General features: G+C 46.4%; 1 protein-coding gene and 1 long non-coding RNA gene across 12 annotated transcripts in view; one reads left to right on the top strand and one right to left on the bottom strand.

Moving 5' to 3' along the window:
- The window catches only part of grin2da (glutamate receptor, ionotropic, N-methyl D-aspartate 2D, a), a 62,296-nt gene that overhangs the window by 34,424 nt on the left and 5,175 nt on the right, over nt 1–22,697 (top strand). For all 8 annotated transcript variants that reach the window (XM_061760022.1, XM_061760023.1, XM_061760024.1 and 5 more), the window contains 14 exons: nt 488–675; nt 2,206–2,346; nt 10,388–10,502; nt 11,328–11,533; nt 13,102–13,270; nt 13,402–13,555; nt 17,127–17,252; nt 18,155–18,267; nt 19,142–19,258; nt 19,563–19,723; nt 20,248–20,317; nt 21,058–21,175; nt 21,831–21,892; nt 22,305–22,475. In XM_061760022.1, the coding sequence (XP_061616006.1) occupies nt 488–675; nt 2,206–2,346; nt 10,388–10,502; nt 11,328–11,533; nt 13,102–13,270; nt 13,402–13,555; nt 17,127–17,252; nt 18,155–18,267; nt 19,142–19,258; nt 19,563–19,723; nt 20,248–20,317; nt 21,058–21,175; nt 21,831–21,892; nt 22,305–22,475 (1,911 nt within the window). The remainder of the gene's footprint in view (nt 1–487; nt 676–2,205; nt 2,347–10,387; nt 10,503–11,327; nt 11,534–13,101; nt 13,271–13,401; nt 13,556–17,126; nt 17,253–18,154; nt 18,268–19,141; nt 19,259–19,562; nt 19,724–20,247; nt 20,318–21,057; nt 21,176–21,830; nt 21,893–22,304; nt 22,476–22,697) is intronic.
- Nucleotides 17,303–22,384, bottom strand: LOC133470996 (uncharacterized). 4 transcript variants are annotated; one of them, XR_009786102.1, is made up of 8 exons: nt 22,247–22,371; nt 19,791–20,080; nt 19,529–19,712; nt 19,403–19,443; nt 18,966–19,321; nt 18,355–18,617; nt 18,087–18,229; nt 17,303–17,489 (listed from the first exon to the last, which is right to left on the bottom strand). It is a non-coding gene; the product is annotated as an uncharacterized LOC133470996 (long non-coding RNA). The 4 variants fall into 4 exon arrangements; XR_009786100.1 differs by having other exon boundaries at nt 18,355–19,321; nt 19,791–19,905; nt 19,985–20,080; XR_009786101.1 differs by having other exon boundaries at nt 18,355–19,321; nt 19,791–19,905; nt 22,247–22,384.

Genomic DNA, 22,697 nt, shown 5'->3' with positions numbered 1-22,697 from the left:
CAACAAATGGAACCCTGAATGCACCGTGATGTAGTGTCACTGATTTGAAACGTCTCTCCAGTGTCATTTCACTTTGCAGCAAGTGTAACCCGAATGCAGCACAACCTTTTTAAGTGTCTTTGTATTTTACATTCCCCAACCAGTGGAACCTGAATGCACCGTGAAGCTTTCAAGTGTCACTGTGTGTTAAAAAAGTCCCTCCAGCACTATTTCATCTTCTAACAAGTGTAACCTGAATGCAGCGCGGAGCTTTCAAGTGAAACAAGTATCTTATTTACCAGCCAGTGACCCCTGAATGCACCATGAAGATTTGTAGCGTCACTGTGGTTGTGACAAATCTGTAATTTCCCAACAGGTGGGACCCGAATGCACCGAGATGAAATGTCACTGATTCTAAACGAGTCTCTCCAGTGTCGTTTCACTTTGCAGCAAATGGAACCCGAACGCAGCACGGCGCTTTCAAGCGTGTCCGCATGTGTGCCCGCAGGTGCGTCTGCTGTACTGCTCCCTGGAGGAGGCCGAGCTTGTGTTCCTCGCGGCCTGGGCGTCGGGCCAGGCGGGCCCCAGCCACATGTGGTTCGTCGTGGGCCCGGCGCTGTCTGGCTTGGGTTTAGAGGGGCTGCCCAAGGCCTTGTTCGCCATCCGGCCTCAGGGATGGAGGGACGAGCCACGCAGGTACTCCGCTCCTACTAATCCGCCGGGGATTGTGTGTGTGCGTGCTTCTTCGCGTCCAAACTTGAGCAAACGTGACGTTTTTGTTTGGTTTTACAGCAGGTGTGGGCAAAGTGCGGCCCACTCTGTTGTTTTTAATCCGGCCCACTGAGCATTTCCCTTATCAACAGTCCTGCAGAATCTTGTTGCATTAAGTAAGCATACACGTTAAATCTATCTGTAAAAATTGCACATACATATGCATTTAATATACATTTATTTCAATAAATAATAAAACAATTCAATGTTGAATGTAATTTTTAAAATTTTTGCTAGTGAATAAACAAGAGAATGAATTATTTAATTATTTAAATGAAGTTATTTAAAAAAAGTCTCATCTACAAATGAGCTAACCCTTTTGTCAGTTTTAAAATTCAAATGTGGCCCTTGAGCACCAAAAGGTTTCGCAGTCCTGCTTTACACGAATAGCAAGTCAACGAAGCGCACTTGAATGGAGCGTCGTCTTTAGTGCGCGAATGTCAAAGCAGAATCACGGAGAGCTTTGTTTCCAGCGGCATTTACATCGAGCATGCGTCTGCCTGGCCTGCTTTTAAAAATACATGAGGAGGCTCGAGTGTGAGAAATAAACATGCCGCGAAGAGAAACAACATTTTTAAGGGGGGAGACACTTCGGCTTTTGTTTTTTCTCCCCGTGGCGTTCCGAGCGAGCGTCCCCGTCTGATGTATTCGTTGACGCGTGACCTCGTTTCACCGCGGGGATCATTAAAGTTGAATGTGCTTTAATTTAAACGCACGTTCCCAGTGAGGCAGGTGAAAGGAACAATCCCTCATTGATTCCCGCAATTACCGAGCAGCCACAGGAGGGAACGTGCAGGGGAAATCCTGCGCAAACCGCCCCCTCACACTTGTGATGCAGTGTGTTCATGAAAAGCAAACTTACTGTATCACACTTCTGAGGTTCAATTCCTGTACTCAAGTGCGATTTTCCTCCCACATTCCAAAGACGCGTGAGCTTGACATTGACTGGCAACAAGTCTGTTGTATGTCTATATGTTACGCCTTATGAGATAATATTGTGTACAGTAGTTGTTGTATTGTGTCACATATAGAGAATAGCAAAAATTCACCAGTAATTGACATCCACCTCTAAAAAGTTTAACAACTGCCAATGGATGCCACAACATGGCACTACTTTTGTCTACATGAAGCTTCTCAATTCACTTCAACATAGTTTAGTGGCACCGAGATACTACAAGATGGTGGCACAGACCTGCTTTTGTCTACATTAAGCTCCTCAACTCACTTTAGCATAGTTCTTTGGAACCAAGAAGCCACAAGATGGTGTCAAAGTAATACTAAAAAAGAAATAAATCTAGAAATAGGGGAATTTGCAAATGCTGAACCATGAATTCGTAGTTCACCGTAGCTAGCGCTAATCTCTGCTAAGACTGCAGCTCTGCTTACCATCCACGTCTCAAAGCTTTTAACGCGTGTCCCTGCGTCCTGTTCATTTGTGTCTGTCGCCCCCTGCAGACGCATCGCCAAGGGCGTGTCTGTGCTGACCCACGGCGCCATGGCCCTCCGGCGGGACCAGGGGGCCGGCGGCCGGGCTCAGTACGCCGGAAACTGCCACAGCGACGGCAACCACACGCAGCGAGTGGCCGACAGAATCCGGTGAGTGGGGGCGGGGAAGGCGCCGGTGATTGGCAGCACATCCGGAGCTCGCGTTTTGATTGATGGCTGCTTTACGGTGCCACTCCCAAAAGTAGTCGTGGTAGTATTAGTCGTAGTAGCAGTAGTACTGATGATGGTGGTGGCGGTAGTACTAGTATGCTCTTTGTCCTCACGAGTGGGACAACTGCATGTTACTAGTGAGGGAAAACTCCGCACTAGTTAACTTCTGTACGTTGGCCTGTTTGGTCGCTATTATCCGGCGCAATTGCGACACGGAATTGGAGCTCCCTGAGGACACGAGAGCTTTGTTTCATCCAGTCTGACCCTGGTGGAAGTGATGGGGGGGCGCTCACAGGGGTCACAGGGGATCACGGTTGGGGTTCACAGGGGTGGACAGCAGCCCTCAGTTGCAGAGGTCAAAGGTGGAGGCAGGGAAAGAGCAGCGAAGCAGGCGGAAATAATCTGCATAGACAGACGATAAAGGTGGTGGTATATGTTCGTAATAGTAGTAGTACTAGTGTGGTGGTAATACTGCTTATAGTAGTAGTAGTAGATGTAGATAGTAGTAGAGATGGTGGTGGATGGTTGTGGAGAGAGAGAGAAAGAGGAGCGCTTGTACGGAGCCGACAAGATCCTCCGACTAACATGTCACACGTCATGCTTGAAGTGGTCGTCGCAAACGGACGATTGCTGACAGGATCACCCGGCGCAGAAGATTCTTGGTGGGCGATGAGCCACATGCTGTCACGTGTGTTTTAAATGACACGCTGTCGTGTCACCTAGCAACCAGCTACTCAATGTGTGTGTGTGTGTGTGTGTGGGGGGGGGGGGGGGGGGGTGCACTCTCATTTCTGTGACTTTTGAAGAAGTTGTCATGGTGATGCACAAATCTTGGCTTGAAGCTGGCGCACACACACAATAATTTCACATGCACACACAAACACACACGCACAGATGCAGACACACTCGCACACAGACACACACGCACATACACTGACGTGCTCACACACACACACACCCGCACGCACACAGACACACATACAAACTTTTAAATTGGGACTTGTCTGCACACTTCCTAGAAACCCGTTGCATAAAACTCATATAGCGCTTCAGTTTATTTTTAACAAGCAAACATCTTTAACGCTGTTTTTTTCCCCCTCTGTTGTTCCTCCACGGTGACTCTGCCTCCTCCTTCCCATCATTTTCCCCCCTGCCTTTTTCATTCCGGATCTTCCATCTCGCCAATTTCCCCCTCACCTCCCGCATCCCCCGGCTGGGGTTTCACACCGCGGTCACCGTGGCAACGCGCCGCCTCGCTCGTCGCCGCTCGTGCTCACGCTGGATATGAAGCTGGTTTATTTACAAGCGTAATAAGAAGCGCACTTAGCGCACACGCGTGTTACAAGCGAGGGAGGGACGATTAGAGGTAGCCGGGGTTGCGTGACCGCATTGAACGGTCCCATCACGCCTGCGCTAGCGTGTTGCTAATTAGACACAGGTGGGGCAAAGGCTTAAGCGTAAAGTTTCGCTCGAGTCCCAAGTTACCGTGGCAAAAATCAATCAAAAACCAAATCCAGTCATGATTAGGTTCAAGTCAGTAGTCAAGTTGTACAGTCACAACGAATACTCGCACTGAAGCCACTTTGCATTTAGGATCTGCGTTAATTAGCTGTGCTAACAGATTCACAATCACATTGTTTTTTTAATTGGTCCCAAACCAGTCTCCCTGTTATTCTCTGTTACAGCGTTGTGAAACAAATTTTCATCACGCCCTCGTGATGGTTTCCCGACTGTGAAAATCATATCAATGTATAATGGGCTCATCATATTGGTACGCACTGTGTACACAATTGCCCGTGCATTCAATTGTTAACATATGTTCCGTTAGCCTAGTCGCGCGATTGCCTCGGTCATTTTTAACTTACTTTTACAATATCAATTAAAAAAAACACCAATGTGCTTGCTAAATTGTTTTTTTCTTGATGTCTGTGTAGAATGTGAAAAACAGTCGTGGTGTAAGTATGTAGCCTAAACCAGGATACTTGAAAGTTTTCTTAACTTCTACCACTTAATGCCAACACACTATTATTATTACCAGTTCTCATTTTTGCTGCATTTAATTATCGCTCACTGTTCATGTTGTTATTTAGGAGTTAGCTGAGGGTTTCTTGTAGCTAGGAAATGTTTCAGGTGAACAGAGAGCGCACTGGTGTCCTATAAATCCCAACTGTCAAGTTAGTATAGCTAACCTCTTTTTGTGGGTTTTACAGTGATGGGTGAAGTTATATGTCATTGTTGTTGTGTCCCTGATCTTTGACTTAGAAAACCCTGCTAGTTGTTCTCTTTTTCACAATTGATAATACTTTTCACCATAGCACACTGGTTGGTTGCCGGGTTTGCACGCATTACACAAAAAAAAAAGATAACTTAAATGAATAACATAAATAAACTAAATAAATGGCACCCTATCGTGAAAATTCAGATTTTCAGATGTCAACAATAAAAAATTTTCAAGTCATGTTGTTCACTCAGCTCAACTCAGTTTTATTTATAGAGCACGTTAAGAACAAACAAAGTGCTGCACTTAAATAGAAATTGAACAGAAGACAAGTGGACGTAATATAATTTAGAAACAATAACAAAGTTAAAACAATAAAAAAATGAGACACTAAAACAAGGGTTGGGTCTCAAGCTGCGTTCAAAGGCAACGTATACAAATGGGTTCTGATGCGGGATTTGAAAATGGATAGTGAGGGTCAGGATGGGGCAGCTCACCATTACGCGGCGTCACCATTACGACACTTCAAAATCTTGACGTGAACTCGAAAATGCGCAGGCAGCAGGTGGAGGGAGGCCAGAGTAGCAGTTAAATGCTCCCTCTTATGTGCTCCAGTTAAGAGGCAAGCAGCATTTTGAATTAAGTTCAAGTTTTAGCCAAGTTCTAAAATTGGCGACTTAAGTCTGACTCGAGTTCCCCACCTCCGCTATTAAGTAGCGCCTTCCATTAGCGGCCATGTGACGGCCCCCAATTGCGCCCATGTGACGACCGCTATTAGCGCCGATGAGACCCGCTAACAGCAGCCAGGGAGCGTCTGACAGCTTTCACAACAACACAGACAGACGGAGCCGGGCCCGGCGAGGCCCAGCCGGGCCCGACGTAGCGCCGCTCCTGACAGCTGGCCAATTAGCATGCGGCTAACGTGGCGCCTCGGGGGGGGCGGGCGTCGACGAGCGACACCTGGGGCGGCATCGGAAAACATCGAAAAGTTGTTTGTTTTCACGCCAAGATGTCAGCCAGCCGCGCTGAAAAGACGAGCTTCAAACATTCAGTGGTTGTTTTTCCTGCTTGCCAAGTAAGAACCCTGTTGATTTTGAATGATGTCCCACAAAAGATGGCCAAAGGTAAAATCAACGACAAATAATCCTCACCTTTCTGTCGATTACTTCCCAGCTGATCTTGCTGGAGGGATTATTGTTGTGTGTCAAAAGCAAGCACCGTATTGATTTAGACTTACTTAGCCGCAAATAGACGAACTAATAGATCCAAGAGGTCAATATTTTATGCATGGTGCCAATAAAAACACGTTTTTATCGTTTTGGCAGCACGGTGAACAAGTGGTTAGCATATGTGCCTACAGTCGAGAGGTTCTGAGTTTGAATCTCGGTGTTGCCTGGTCTGGCGTGGGTTTTTTGTGGGTATTTCAGCTTCCTCCCGCATTACATAGACATGTTAGCACGTTAGCTTCATTGAAGACTCAAAATTGTCCACAGTTGAGAATGTCAGTGGGAACGCTTGTTTCATGTCTTCATGTCTCCTTCTTTTTTATTCCAAAAGCCCTTCTTCCCTTCCTTCCTTCCTTTCTTCCTCCCTCCCTCACTCTCCTTCCTGTCTTCCTCCCTGAGCCCATCCGCGCATACAATTCCCCAATTGACATGCAAAACCACAAATTGCATGCGGCCGCCGAGACGTGCGGGTGAGCAAAGTGGAAGGATGGATGGAGGGAGCAGCAGGTAGAGGACGAGGGGGGGGGGGTTCTTGATTCAATAAGCCTGAATGAAAAATGAGCAACAAGGAGAAGGAAAAGTGAAGGGCGGATGAAAAATGGCCACGGAAAAGCACACAGAGACCGGACGGACGCAGGAGACCAACATATGGGTCTGTTTGTGACAGAAAAAGAATAAAGATGAGACAAGATAAGATAAGATAGTAAGGTAAGCTAAGGTAAGCCTTAAATGATCGTGGAGGGAGAAAATCAGCAGCACACAGCAGATTGTTTCACAAATAACAACAGAATTATTTATCATTCCCCAAAACGTGCCCTGGAATTTTCTGCTTCAAACCAAAATGTCCGACTTCCTGTTGAATTTTGGGCATGCGTTCCTGAGATTTTTGGTGCATCCCATCTTGAGTGACGTGTCCACCCGATTTCATGTGGATTGGGTCAAGATGGTGTCAAAGACTGGTTTTTTTTTTTGTCTTCCAAACTTTCCAGGGGGTGCTAATGAGTGAGTTTTGGGGGGTTGTGTTACTGTGTGTGTGTGTTTGCACATGTCTGTGTATCCCTCTGCGTTCATTATCCTTTACAAAATTCACCCAAAGATTTTTCCACGAATTTCCTTTGATGCGTTTGATGGTCCTCGTTAGCGTTTTTTTTTTCCAGCCGTCAGCATTATAAATGAACCCGACGACGACCGCGATCGTGTCGCTGACCATTCAAACGCTCTTGATGTTTCACGCGCCCTGTGAAAGGAAGGCGGCAGGACAAAGGCTGCCTCTGTGAATCAGGCCGAGGACAAAGCGTGCCGCTGGGAAGCCGAGAGCGAGAGAGAAAGACAAGTGGAAGGCGGTGAGATGAGTTTTATTGAACGCCAAGCAAAGCATTTAGTCAACAAAAGCTGAGCTTGTGAAGAGGACGGCACACATCATCAAGTCATTGCTGTCATGTGACTCGGCAATAATAGCCCAGCATTGAGTTAATTCTGGAAAACGGGACATTAATTTCACGGAATTCGGAAGCTCTGTGGGTGAATTGTTGAGGATTGACATCATGGTAAAAGAAAAAAAGGATCCGTGACCTGACGTGACGTCTGCATCATACTGATTATGCAGAAAGTATATGAAAGCCAAGGAAGTCTATGAAAGTCTTCTATGGAAATCTATAAAGCGTTACAGATATGTTTATGGAAATCTATGCTAAGGAAGTCTATGGAGGTCTACGGATGTCTTCAATGGAGGTTTATAGAAGTCTTGAGATTTTTTGGGTGGGCTATGAATGCCTATGAAACAAGTCCCATATTCCAACACTGGAACAGAGGGGAAACATGAAACATTTCAGTTTGATTATTGAGCCCAAAAGGGGCGAATGTATGGTAGAATGAAAATACGGTAGCATGAACCAATGTGAACCAATAGCGAGAGAACATTTTGATCGAGCCAGGTCGGGTTGACCACGTTTAAAAAGTGAGCTTCCTTTTAAGGGAATAAGCCCTCATTGTTTTGATTTAACCACGAGGGTTCCAAGAATGGAAGCGGGTTCCAAGAAATGCTGCTGACCATCCCTCAATGGGCTCTATGTCCGATGTCCAGATCAGATTGTCCCCTCTGACCCTCTTGTCTGTGTCTTATTGGGTTTTCTGTTTATCCACAACAAAGTCTATACATGCCTATGAAAGTCTCGCGAAGACTTTTGAAATCTACGGCGGTTGATGAAGTTCCTATTTAGTACTTCCGTGTAGGACAGTGGATGCAAGTCTGACTGCGCACGATTCGGTGTTACAAATCAACATGTGATGTGATTTTATATTTATTTAGCTTCTCGATTAATTATTGCCATGCGTTAAGGGTCGATGGCGTCCTTCAGGCTCGGAGTGGAAGTGCGGCTTACTTCTCTCGTGTTCGGGAGCATGAAGGACAGTCTCGTGCGCGAAACGTGACGCCGCCAAGGTGAAGTTTTGACGGAGGAAATGGACGGGTGACATCAGGGAGACGAGCAGGAAGAGGGGAACTGACACACAAGTGCATGTACACAATGACACAACAGATGTGAGGAAGATGAGCAGACATGTTAATGAGCCCTGAGGGACGCCATTTTGCCTCCTCAGTGAGATGATGTCAAGATCAATCTGATTTTCACTCGCTTAGTAAAGGGACGTATTTGACATTGCGGATGAGTTTCTACACCCTGATGGCGCTCAGTCGGGTCGACTAGGATAGACTCGCAGTGCTCACCGGTCGCAGGGAGACCGCCGATTTTAGCAGGCCCACCGAGGCAGGATGTAAAAATACAACCAAAGTGTTTAATCGCCTCGCTCAGCTGTCCACGGTGAGCCTCATGCAAGCGTTCTTCTCATTAATTGGACTGCTCGGATGGCCAATCGGCGCCTCACGAGCTCGCCGGAGCGCATCCAGCGGCAAACCGCGGCCCGAGCCGCCAAACGAAGCCGCCCGAGCGCCGCGCCGTCTCGACACAAACACGAACGATGATTACGCACGCTGAACTCTTGTCACGGCATGATCATCACCATTGTCCTCATCATCATCGCCGTCGCTGCAGCAGAAGCACCTTACAATGGCTTTCTGCTTCATGACAAAATGGCAGTTGCTGCTGGTACTGTATTGCACTCTATATAACGATAAGACGGACGATTTTGAGCCCGATCATCCAAATGTCAGATTAAAGCTTGTAGGCAATTTGGTTCTGCCGAACATGGTTGTCACAGAATTCATTAGCTGTTCCTTCTTTGCTATTTTTTAAATTAGCGACATCTCATTGTGCCACTCGCGCTACAACAGCGTCTGTTGCGCTTCTTGACGCGGCTCGTCTCGCTTCTCGCCCGTGTGCAAACATCAATCTCGCACGCTCTCATTGATTTCAACACTGTAGTGTGTGCGTGCGCACGTGCCCAATCAAACGGCAGAACACACATTCAGTCCCATTTCCTCTCTCGAGTGTTGCTTTGTCGTGCAGTGAGCGTGAGAGCGCCTCATCCGCTCGCGCGCTCGCTCTCGAAACCATGACGATTGTCAACTGACAAACTGACTCACTGCGGCTTTGTGAAAGCGTACGAACCGAAGCGACCAATGAGATGACTCGGCAAGTGGCTGATGAGCCCAGTGATGGACAATCAATGAGGTCATCAATATGACATAATGAAAAAGAATTTAAATGAAATGAAAATGTTTTTGTCACACTTTCTTCTTCAGTTCAATGCACATTGTGTTGCTCATTATGGTGTGGGTGCCTTGACCACTTGGGGGCAGTATAGGACAGACGTGGATATACAGCACTGACGCTTCAGCAGTAATATTAGACATTCTTTACAGAGGGTAAAGAATATATGCCTGTGAGTATTGTAATATTACCCGTTTACTGGTTGCACCACCGTTTGTGTTCAAATATCCGTTGCCTAAGGGGTTATAACACTGTGACTATAGATGCTAATCATTAGCCCGTCAATGGTGTTTTCCACTATGTGTTAGCATGAAGCTAACAGGGACATTTCCAGAAGCTTCTGTTTTGGAGAATTGTTCACTAATGCTAGCTGCCAAACTGCTGCTTGTTGTGACCTGAGTGAGTCGTAAGTTTGCGCTCTCAAGTCAAAGCAAAAACGACGGCTCGTATCGCTCAAAAAATCTTCAGTCGGGTCACTTATATCTCAAGGCGACACTGTATAGTGATTAGGGAGTAGGCAAATGAGTGAATGATTGCGAACGCAGTTACTGTGCTCAAAATCATTCACTCATTTCTTACTCCGTAAACACTACAAAGGGATTTTTAGCGGACATTTTTAGGAAGTATCTAGGTCCGCTGTCCCTAGCTAGTGATTATTAGAGACTAGGGAATGAGTGGATAAAATACACTACAACCTTTACAGGTAATGAATTCTTGCTCGTCAAATTGGAAAATGAAAAGCATGGATGTATTTGTGACAGTAGGGGGCGCTCTAAGTGCAGTTGAGATGTGATTTCTTTGTGTTTTTGATCACATGTTAACAACATATGGTTTTGTTTTTGTTTGTTTGTTTGTTTGTTTGTTTTCAGGTACTTCACCAACATTTCCATCGGGGGGCGGGACTACTCGTTTAACAACGACGGCTACCTGTCCAATCCGCTGCTGGACGTCATCTCCTACAATAATGGGCGGGGCTGGGAGGAGGTCAGTCCACATTTGGCGCTCTGTTAAAAGGGGATCCAAGGTATTCCAGCAAAACGCAAGCAAGTCGAGTCAAGTCATGACTTGGATGACTGGTTGTTCACAAGTGGCTCGTTAGTGTCCAGTTTTCCCACGGCAAGAGACAATCTTTGGGAGGGGTTAATAAATGGATGTGTTGGTTGATTAGTTGATTGATTAGTCATCTGATTAATTGGTTGGTCAGTCAATTGATTGGTTGGTCCATCAGTTGACAGACAAGTCAAAGTGCTAAGTACGAGGTCGAGTGGCGTTGGCGGTCACATGACGCGACGATCCGATCTGCCGTGTTCCAAGCTCAAACACAGCTGAGCTTCTTTTAGCGCCAATACTTGCTGTATTTTCCCGTGCCTCGCTTAGTGTCACACGCTGAACTTTAACGATCAAACGTGAAAGACAAAGGTACGGCGGACCTGCCTGACCCGACTCCGGTGGAGGAAATGGTAGCGGCCGATCCCAAATAAATTGCCTGTTTTGACAGCGGAGCAAAAAGGTCATTTATTTTTACCGCAGCGTCATTTTCCCGTCATCCTTTTTCCTTCCTCTTTTTATGTTCCCCTTTATCAACTTTTCAGCCTTTTCTAATTGCACTCTGAGTGTCTTGAATCATCTTCTTCACTTTTAATAGCACTTCACTGTATTCAATCATATAGTCTTTTTTCCCCCCAACCTTTAATCGTTTGAAACTTTTTCTTGACATATGGAAAGGCCACAGTGTCGCTCATGTGCCATCGAATAATACACTAATGAAATCATCGTCATTTAGTTTGATAATTATTTGTGTTTGACCAGGTGGGCTGGTGGGAGAACGGCCACCTGCGCTTGCGCTACCACCCGTGGTCTCGCTACGGCTCCTTCCTCAAGCCGCTGGACGACGCGCAGCACCTGCGAGTGGTCACGCTGGAGGAGCGCCCGTTCGTCATCGTGGAGCCCGCCGACCCGGGGACCAGTTCCTGCATTCGGGACTCGGTGCCCTGCCGCATGCCCCTCAACTCCAGGTACACGCCAGCGCTTCATCTGACGCCACATTTGTAAGCCATGTTTTTTTTTGTTGCAGTATGCGTTTTTACAGTACGGTAATCTCTCGTTTATCGTGTTCGTTAGGTTCCGGACCTCCCCCCGCGCAATAGGTGAAATCCACGAAGTAGCGACTACGTTTTGATTGTTTTTACCTCTCCAGACTCTTAGTTAGTTACTACTTAGTTTTCTGTTGTTTCAGACTAGGAAGCATTTACTTTACTATCCTACCTCCACCTCCTTTCTCTTCTTCCCAGGATGGAAGTTGATTGCTTCCACTAACCTGATAAGGGCTCATCAGAGTAAAGTGCACGTGCAGACACACAAATCAACAATCACGTCTTCCCTGCTCACCATATACACTGAAAACATCATATAAATGCAAATGGCAGCTAATGAATATGTAAACTGAGTGGTACTATTTTTATCTCCATAGAAAACCCATAGGAGGCTTGAAAGTCAGTGGTTAATAATCAGGGCCTCATAACCACTACCTGTGCGTGTGTGTCTGTGTGAGATAAGCTACCGACTGGCAGCACCCGACCTGGCTGGGCAATGGCAGATAAGAAGTCTGTCCTCTATCAATTTGATTGGCCAAGAGAGAATACTGCTGTAGTTTTTAATTCACCTGCTTTTAGCATGCGGGCGAACACACACATCGTCTTGTGTTTCTTTTATTGTGTGACGTTTTATTTGCCGCCGTAGTCTCTTTTAAGGTTGCCTTCAAGGTCCTTGTTTTGGTTGAAATCGAGTCAGAGTCAAGCATTACTGATTGGTTGTGGTGTTGCTAGGTGACGGGACAGACACTGACACTTGAAGAACTTTGATGTCTTGCGCGTGGCTTCCACATCAAGCAGTCATCTAAGCGACTTACACCCGTCGCACTTTGCTCAAAACCTCCTAGCCACCTCCCTGAGCAGGAAAGGGTGGGGATTGGGTGGAGGTTGTGGGGAGGGGGCTGGTGAACTGGGAGGAGAAGCGGCAGTAAAACAGGAAAAAAAATCCAGATATCAGAGCCCAAATAGAGAATACTCTAGAACCCGTTGACTTCATTTAAACTCTTTGATTTGTTGATGGAAGTTAATGCTAGCTATGTTTGTTTTACCTATAAGCAAAGGGGGAAACAATGATTAAAATCTGAAGTTAGATTTTTCTGGAAAAAAAATCATGAATTAGATTTTGAGGTCATATAGCCCACCCCTAGGATCTGGTTAAAGGTACACGTACACGAATTCATTTGGATGCGTCCATCCTACAGAATCAAAATGTCCCCAGGAAGTCGTCTGTTAATCCCATTTATTAATGAAAATGATATATAGTCCACTTTATAAAAATCCCATTAGTGATTAGGGAGTAAGAAATTAGTGAATGATTCCTAACACTGCGTTCAGAATCATTCACTCATTTCTTAGTCCCTAATCACCACAAAGGAATTTCTATCTAGCGTATCTAATGTACGGGCTGAAAAAATTAATCGAATACAACACAGGAATTTTTTGGGAGAACTATCTAGATCCACGATACCCAACTATTTTTGTTGCACTTGCAGCTTGGTGGTGGAGGGTGCGTCTCCCATGAAGCATTGCTGCAAAGGCTTCTGCATCGACGTTCTCAAGAGGCTCGCCAAGATCGTGGGCTTCACCTACGACCTCTACCTGGTCACCAACGGACGCCATGGGAAGAACATCAACGGAGAGTGGAACGGCATGGTGGGCGAGGTCGGTCCTCGGGCCGGTGTGTGTGAGAGATATACAGAGAGAGAGAGTACTTCCCTGTTGACCAGGTGGTGTCTAAGTGCACACTTCCTGTTCACCAGCTGGCATCTAACCTTGACTTCCTGTTTCCACAGGTGGTATCCAACAGGGCCGACATGGCCATCGGCTCGCTCACCATCAACGAGGAGCGGTCGGAGGTTGTGGAGTTTTCCGTGCCCTTCGTGGAGACGGGCATCAGCGTCATGGTTTCCCGTAGCAACGGCACCGTGTCGCCTTCCGCCTTTCTCGGTGAGTTACTGTAACTACTTGCGAATACATGACGTTTAGGTGACGCAGGTGCTTTTTAGGGTGGCACAGTTGGATTGTAAGATTACACCGGTGACGTGAGGTGACAGAGGTGGTTTATAAGGTGGCAAAAAGGGCATGACATAGGTGACGTGCAGAAAACCGGGTGACTTGAAGTGACACTAGTGACAAGTTGGGTCACACAGGTGCTTCGTAGGGTGACACAAGTGATGTGAGGTGACATAGGTGGTTTGGAAGGTGATACAAGGGGTGTGGGATGACAGAGGTGATGTGGAACAACACCGGTGACTTGCAGTTGGCACCAGTGGCATCTGTAGTCACACAGGTGCTTTGTAGGGTGGGACAGGTGGAATAAAGGGTGACACAGGTGGTTTGGAGGGTGAAACAAAGAGGAATTGTGGGGGTGACAGGTGATGTATGTGACCCAGGTGGCCTGTGGAACAACACAGGTGACTTGTCTGCTAGCACTGGTGTCATTTTTGGTGACTCAGGTGCTTTGTAGGGTGGCACAGGTGGCATGTTAGGCGAGTGGTGTGAGGTGGCATGGGTTGTTTGGAGGGTGATACAAAGGGATATGTTGAGTGACACAGATGACATAAGGGGTGACATAGGTAAAGTGAGGTGATTTACAACGTGGCGCAAATTATAGGGGGTCACAGCTGATGTTGGCTGACAGGTGGCATCTGGAGCAACGCAGGGGACTTGCAAGACAGATGGAATTTGGGTTGACACAGATGGCATGGGGGCGCGACACAGGTGACGTAAGGTGACAGAGCTCATTTCTTTCACTAGATTTTGTGCCTCGCACTGTTAAATGGAATTCGTGGCAGCTGTATGTTGGATGACTTTGAACTCCTCCGCCTGCGCCGTGCTCAAGGAAGCCGACTTCAAGTCCGTCTCATATTATCCAGAGGTGCGCCCTGTGCGTCCACACTAATGCAAAGCGCCTTAAAGCCGGCGTCACTTTCACCTTCAGCCACAGGCGGCACGTCCTCCTCCTGAGTGCCGCAATGCACCTTCAGCGAATGCAGATGACTCTGTGTCGCTTTACGGCAGATAAGTGTGAAGAATAGTCCCACTGATGCACCTTCACTCTAAATGAGCTTTGTTTTTAATTTACCGTGGTAATTCCACCTGTGTCGACACACTTTGATAAGCTTAGTGGATGAGAAAATGAGACGCAAATGTCAAGAGAGTGAGCCGCCATTGTCAGGGGAATCCGCGGAGATGAAAAGTGAGTGGTTTGTGTGACATAGTTGCTAAAAGTATTTTACCAACATTCTTCCTCACATCTCACGCATGCTCGTTAAGCGAGACGCCCCTCGTTAATTGAGTCAAATGTTATTGTACAGGTGCCGCTTTGAGCAGCCATCAGTCAGCTCGTTTAGCGAGTGAGCCCTCTGTGGCGGCTTTATGTTCACATTGACTTGATTTTACGGCCGCGCCAATTGTTAATTAAAAGAATTACAGGAGGGCGAGTCGGGCCTCAACTTTTTGTTTCATCCAACACCTTTGCGTTTTTGTTTTCCCCCGCATGCTGCAGGTGACATGGGAACACGCAGGTGATGTGGCGTGACACAGGTAACATGTAGAGTGACATCGGCGGCCGAGGTGAGTGAGGTGACAAAGGATGACACAGGTGGCATGTGGAGCAACAAGAGTGTCTTATCGGGGTGACAGAGGTGGTTAATGTGTGGTATAGGTGGCATGATGTGTGACACAGTTGACATAGGTGGTTTGTAGGGTGGCACAAAGGTTAATGTGGAGTGAAACAGGTGACTTAAAGGGAATCACTGGGGGTGTAGGGTGACACAACGGCATTTTGGGTGGCTTACGGTGTGGCACAGGTGTCATGGAGGGTGACATGGGGCAACATGGGTGGCTTGAAGGCTGTCAAACAGGAAAATATGGAGTGACATGGGTGATATAGGGTGATGCAGGTGGCACGTGGAGAAACACAGGTGACCTATAGGGTGGCACCAGTGGCATTTTGTGGTTTGCGAGGTGACATAATAGGGAATGTGGCGTCGCATATTTGATGTAGTGTGGCATAGGTGGCATCTGGGGCAACGCAGGTGACTTGTGACGTAGCACAGGTGGCATTTGGGTTGACATGTGACATGGGGGAAAGAAAGGTGACTAAGATGGTTGGTAGGCTGACACAGTGGGGAATGTGGGTGACACAGGTGACTTGTAGAGTGGCACAGGTGGCATTTGGGTTGACAGAGATGTTTCTAGTTTGACGTTGTTTACATTTTCTTGTTATAATACTACAGTACGTGAAATATGATAGTTATTTACATCGTGGGACATATTCAATCAAACATGTGCGTCGAGGCGAATGGAGTTAGTGTCCTGACTGAACAGCTCCTGCTCCTAATTACTCCTCATAAATAACCATGTCGTGATAATGTGAACGTTATGATGAGGTACACTTCATAAATAAATCATGTTGCGATGAAGCAAACTTCATAAATAATCACAGTGATATGGTGCTTTACATCATGTTAGGTAAATGTCACCCCCCGCCCTCAAAAAAAGGTCATAGGATACAACACGTCATGTTTCCCCCCAAAAAAATCACGTATAAAAAAAAAAAAAAAAAAAAAAAAGATATTAATAAAAAATCTTACTATGAAAAACTTCCATTATGCACCATACCAAGGATGCATCCTACCAAAACAAGTCATCACTTCTATTGTAAACATGCCTCTTTTTGAAAACATCTTATTTTCCATCATGTTGGATAATGACCAGCATTTTGCTTGAATAATAATGTTATGATGATGGAAACTAAATCAACAACAAAAATCACTGCGTTGGTGTAAACAGTAGTTCAACCTTCACAACTAACGAGTCATTTTACAAGGCCGGTTCTTAATTTAAAAAATAATAATAATAACACACTGTATGAAATCAAGCAAAGGTAAATATTTACAAGTCATCTCCCAGATGGCACCGCATCGCAACACTGCATAAGTGTCTCCTACAACACTTGTTATTATTGCGCTAGCGTCAATCAAGTGCGACAAAGAAGCTTTTTTATGACTTCATTCCTGCTGAGCTTCTCGCCGTCACACGCACACACACACGGGAGCACACACACACAAGCGCTAGAGTGCCTTGGTGGAGGTAGCAGCAAGACCGGGGTGCCGCTGTGTCTCCGAGGTCGCGCTTGATCCGATTAGAGCCGGGTCGAATCCTTCCCTCATTCAGCAAATCACTCCAACAATTTCAAGGAATTTCTGCTATGTGCCACGCTCAACTTCTCATCTTCCAAAACACGCACACGCTCCGCCTGCATCGCTTCATCTTCTATGTATATTTTGTACATACAGTATACATTTCTGAGGAAAAAGTATCTGAATCCTTTGGAATGACCTTTATTTCTGCATTAATTGGTCATAAAATGGGATCTGATCTACTTTTCCCCCCTCTGCGCTTGGATGTTTACATCATGCTATATAATGACCATCATGTGATTTAGTTTGAAGGTTTCCAAAACAATGCCCTCCTAACATGTTTATGAAATGTGTGCGCGTGTGCGTTGCAGAGCCGTACAGCCCCGCCGTGTGGGTGATGATGTTCGTGATGTGTCTGTCGGTGGTGGCCGTCACCGTCTTCATCTTCGAGTTCTTCAGTCCGGTCGGTTACAACCGCAGCCTGCAGAGCGCCAAAAGTAAGACGCGGGCGAGTCAAGGTGCTCGAAATGTCTCGTCGTCATGTGGGTGAGGTTGATCCGGAGTTGTTTTCGCTGGCATGACTGATTGTCCATGTTCCTTTCTGAAGCCACAGCATCGCTTGTAATCATGAGCTCAATAGCGGCTTTCATGTTCCTCCATGTTGTAATCCGCGGGCGGGCGCAGTGTGTCCCGTGGGCTGCGGGTTAGGAGGTGGAGTCCTCGCATCTCCCAACCTATCATTTGTTCAGGAAACCAGAAAAACCGTATGTTTGTCGAGGCATTCAAATTGCGTCGTCAAAGAGGGCACGCCGTTTTCATCGTTTTAGATTGGTCAATAACGTAAAAATGACAGAGCCATACGGGGACTGACCAATAGTATCGATTTGTGGAAAAAAATATGAAATTAACCAAATTTGGACATTTGTTAAATGAATGTTGTCCTTTGTTCCTAATCATGATATTTTTCATTATTTATTATACTTTTTTACTTATGTAGGCTACATCCATAATTGGTGAACTGATTTATTGTAAACAAAAAATATCTATCATATACAGGCCTCCATTGAACCTTTTACATTTATATGAATTTATTTGATTGGCATCACCCAATTATTTGTTCATTTTAACTAATAATTGAATTAAGTATGATTGACACTTATATACTTAAATAACGATTTTTTTTAATCGTTAGTAATTGAAATTTGAATATTATGAACTATGTTTGGAGACATTTTATGTATTTTATTTTTCACCTGGCCCAGCTGTCTATTTTAACAATCAAATATGGCCCTCAGCTCCAAAGTTTGCCCACCACTGTTTTAATTCATCACCGTCATCATGGCGGCGTGCTCAACGAGGGGAGTCTTTCTTAGGAGCGCTGTTCCCTGTTTTGTCTCAGAGTCGGGCGGCTCCAAGTTCACGATCGGCAAGTCGGTTTGGCTTCTGTGGGCGCTGGTCTTCAACAACTCTGTGCCTGTGGAGAACCCCCGAGGAACCACCAGCAAGATCATGGTCAGTTGTTTTTTTGTTTTTGTTTTCAATAATTTCATTATTGGTTACACTGGTTGGAAAGTGTGAAGGAGGTGAGCGGTGCCGCACACGAGCTTTTCTGCGACGACAACTGGAACGCGAAACAGCGTGATCTCGAGTGGGTCTCGTTAGCGTGGCCAAGTTGCAACTTTCTCGACGAAAGCGGCGTGACGGCGCCAAGTGTTGACGAGGCCCAGCGGGACGGGACGAGCTCATCTCATTTGCTTGAGAGCTTTCCACCAATCAGGCGGAGAGCTCATCAGCCGCTCGCTTGACAAAAAAGCAGGTCAGAGCAGGCAACTTTTTTTCTCACATGCAGAGTTCTGGCCATCCTGTAAAAGGAGCAATTACTACTTTCCTATGAGGCATTTTAAGACATTTTTCAGTCGGTGATACATAGAAGTCATCTGGGATGAGCTCATTAGGCTCGCTAATACGCAGTATCGACAATAGATAGACGTGCCCCCACTCTATGTGACATCGCTCTATGCAGCTCTATGTAACACTGCACTATGTCAGCTGTGTTACGGTGTGATGTCATATCTCTGGATGGACCTCACGCCACGACCGACTCCACATGTGCGAGCCCGCTCGATGTCACGTGACTCAACGTAACAATGAACCTGCTCTATGTGATGTTGCTCTTCGTGGCGTGGCTCTACGTGAGCCTGATCGGTTACCTGCTGTGCATCCTCACGTTCTCCCTTTTCCGAGAAATCTTTTACTAGTAGTTTGTGATGATGTCACAGAGCCGTCTCGCTCGTCCGGAGTCTGATGAGTTATTGTCCTCCCATTTGTGGAAATAAAGTTCCCGCCTCCCACATGGCCGCTAGTTTGTCCGGGTCTTTCTCCGCAGGTTCTGGTGTGGGCCTTCTTCGCCGTAATCTTCTTGGCGTCGTACACCGCCAACCTGGCCGCCTTCATGATCCAGGAGGAGTACATCGACACCGTGTCGGGACTCTCCGACAAGAAGGTAGAGTCAAGATTGGTTTTTGTGTTCTTGAAGGCATGCATATTCATGAAGCTTGTGGAATTTCTGGGGAGATAAATAATTTCTTGGCCTCAGTGATCGTCTTTAGTCAAGGAGTTATAATTGGGCGACACGCAGTCTGCTCACCCCATTTCAGTTTCTCAGGCCTTTTCACCACGTCATATGGACTTCTTGGTCGAAACAAAATGAAAATGAAAACGATTCTAAACAACGGACTAAACATTCATATTGGTTTAGTTTTCTCTTTCTCACACTGTGTCCTGGTCTGTCGCCCCCTTCGGCGTAGTTCCAGCAGCCCACCGAGCAGTACCCACCCCTGCGCTTTGGTACGGTGCCCAACGGCAGCACGGAGGAGAACATCCGCTCCAACTATCCCAACATGCACCAGTACATGATCCGCAACAACCAGAAGGGCGTGGAGGAGGCCATCGACAACCTGAAGACGGGGTGAGTGACGGGCAACAGTTTCCGCTCACATACATTTACACCGTCGTCGAGCGGGAACAGAACTCACGTTTCTGCAGCAAAGTCAGGCGAGTGAACCACTGCATCATCATCCTCCACGTCATGCTTTCCATTTTTCATCCGTGAGCGGTTTCCTCCCGGAAGACTCGGCGGGCACTTCGCAGCTGGCGAGTGTGAACAGGAAGGATGTTGAATGGGAAGCAGATGCGCTAGCGCTCATGTAGCTCTTCCCTACGTCCTCACACAATCATCATCGTCAACATCACGCGTCTGAGCCGAGACTTTGATCCGCTTGTCGATCGGGAAGTCTCGGCCACTCAGTGTACTTGCACTTGTGTCCTGGGAAAATGGAATGTGTGAGCCACGCTTTGGGAAGAGTGAAAGAAAACTGCAATGCGTCACACGGACAGCTTTTTCGACTCATTTGACTTGGATCTTTGCGAACGCGTTTTTGTTTGTTATTCACGACCACGTTTGTTTGTTTGTGTTTTTGTTTGCCGCTGCAGTAAATTGGACGCGTTCATCTACGACGCCGCCGTGCTCAACTACATGGCCAGGAAGGATGAAGGCTGCAAGGTGACTAACAAACTGACTAACCACTAACTGACTAAGTGACTGACTGATGGACTGACTTCTACCTAACCAAGTGACTGACTTATTAACGGACCGACTGACTCATTATCTGACTACCTTCATGCCTAACCAAGTAACTGAGCCTCTGACTGACTGACTGACTAACTACCTACATAAATAAATAACTCAATGTCCAACTGATTAACCACCTAATAGACAAAACAACTGAAAGATTGACTGTCACCAACTGACCGACTACTACTGAGCAACTGGCTTGTTCACGAACTGATTGACTAACTACCTTACCAAGTCACTGGCCATCAAGACTAAATGACAGCTACCCCGGTAACTGACTAATTGACTGACTAACTATAACCTAACCAAACAACTGACAAGCCACTGACTTACTGATTACCTACCTACCGACTGACTGAATGACTGATTTACTACTTACTGACTAACTGAACTGACCAACCACTCAAGTACAGTAACTGAAAGACCAACTGACTGTCCAAACGACCAACTGATTGAACCAGCTAACTAATGAACAAAGTCACCAACCAACCAACTAACTAACCATATGTGCCATGAATATCGATCTTCTTATCTGGATCATTTAGTCACATGGGACAACAAAGATCGTAACTGTGTCATTGAAGCGTGTGATTCCAAACCATGGCTGCTCCCCCCCCCCCCCCCCCAATGAAGACCCCTCTCATGTTTTGCTGATTTCTCTCCACAAGGTGATGACCATCGGCTCCGGCAAAGTGTTTGCCACCACCGGCTACGGCATCGCTCTGCACAAGAACTCCCGGTGGAAGCGACCGCTTGACCTGGCGCTTCTGCAGCTGGTGGGAGACGGTACAGAACATCTCTTCACGCATGCTGCCTGAGCAGATCGGGAAAATATAAATGAACAAATTCATAGACGATGCGATGGTGTCTGTGTAGATTTGCAAAAGTTGAGGGCGATAACTGGACTCTTCTTGGTTGTTGAAGACTTTTCACCTTTACTGCAAAAAGGTTTTTAAGAGTTTGTTTTGTGTTTTGGTTCTGGATTTTAGAGCGCCCACGCTTGTCCACATGTAGAAGTGCATAACTTCAACATAGTTCTTCGGACCAATGGTACTGATTTACTATTTAAACAGGACTTTGGCACCATCTTGTGGCATTTCAGAAAAAGTACACAAACTGCAAATAGGTAAGTTTTTTCAGCAAATAATGAAGGGTAGGTTAAAAGACCGCAAAAGTTGAATTTGAAAAGAGTGAACTGCGAATGCGTAGGAGGGTTATTCAAGTCAAATCATGTATAGAGTAAATTGTGTCGCAATGTGAGGCGAGCCAGGAGTTACAGTGGACGTTGCTGCGGTCAACATGGCCCACCGCGGCGCTCCAATCCACGAGATGGCGCTCATTAACCCAGAGATCAATTAGTGTTGGACCTCTGAGAAACGTCCTTTGACCGGACTCATGTTCTCTTTTTGTGCGTGCGTGTGTTAATGTTTTATTCTTGTAGATGAGATTGACATGTTGGAGCGTCTTTGGCTGTCGGGAATCTGCCACAACGACAAGATTGAGGTACGACGTCGATATTTTCAAATACATGTCATCTCTTTTTTGTGTCTGTGTTTAGTTCCTACTTTTGTAGTGTGGGGTGTACTGAAGATAAACCACACACACACACACAAAGTCGTAGTACTGAGTCAGTCCTGTAGGAGGCAGCATGGTGCCACGGGGCATTCACTAGTAGTACTAGTAGGTGTAATATGGTAGGAGTAGTAGTAGTGGTAGTGATGATGGGGGTGGTAATAGTAGTGGTGGAGGGAGTAGGAGTAGTAATAGATGGAGTTGTACTGGTAGTAGTAATAGTACTAGTAGTGGTGATGACGGACGGTGGAAGTAGTCGTGAATTCTCACAATGAGCCCGATTACCAGTTGTGGCTTAGTAGTGAACATCGGCGTCTCCTTCCCGTGTGTCGGCGCCGTTCAGGTGATGAGCAGCAAGCTGGACATCGACAACATGGCGGGCGTCTTCTACATGCTGCTGGTGGCCATGGGCCTCAGCCTGCTGGTGTTCGCCTGGGAGCATTTGGTCTACTGGAAGCTCCGACACTGCGTCAAGCGCTCCGGCGGCATGGACTTCCTCTTGGCTCTCAGCAGGGTGAGACACACGCATGCACACGCACGCTTTAATTTCATAAGAACTGATGAAACACTGCACTCGGCTCCGATACTAGTAGTAGTGGTACGAGGATACGTTCCAAACCAGACTGCGACAGTTGAAAATCTGCGATATAGATAGACCATATTAAAACAACAGTACGGTGGTTTTAAACACATTTAGAGTGTGTTTTAATAAATGTAAACGTCTTTAAAGCGTGTG

The sequence above is a fragment of the Phyllopteryx taeniolatus genome, chromosome 21 (genome assembly GCF_024500385.1).
Source record: "Phyllopteryx taeniolatus isolate TA_2022b chromosome 21, UOR_Ptae_1.2, whole genome shotgun sequence".
NCBI lineage: Eukaryota > Metazoa > Chordata > Actinopteri > Syngnathiformes > Syngnathidae > Phyllopteryx > Phyllopteryx taeniolatus.
The sequence above is the reverse complement of the archived record's forward strand: the minus strand, read 5'-3'. Positions and strand labels throughout refer to the sequence as shown.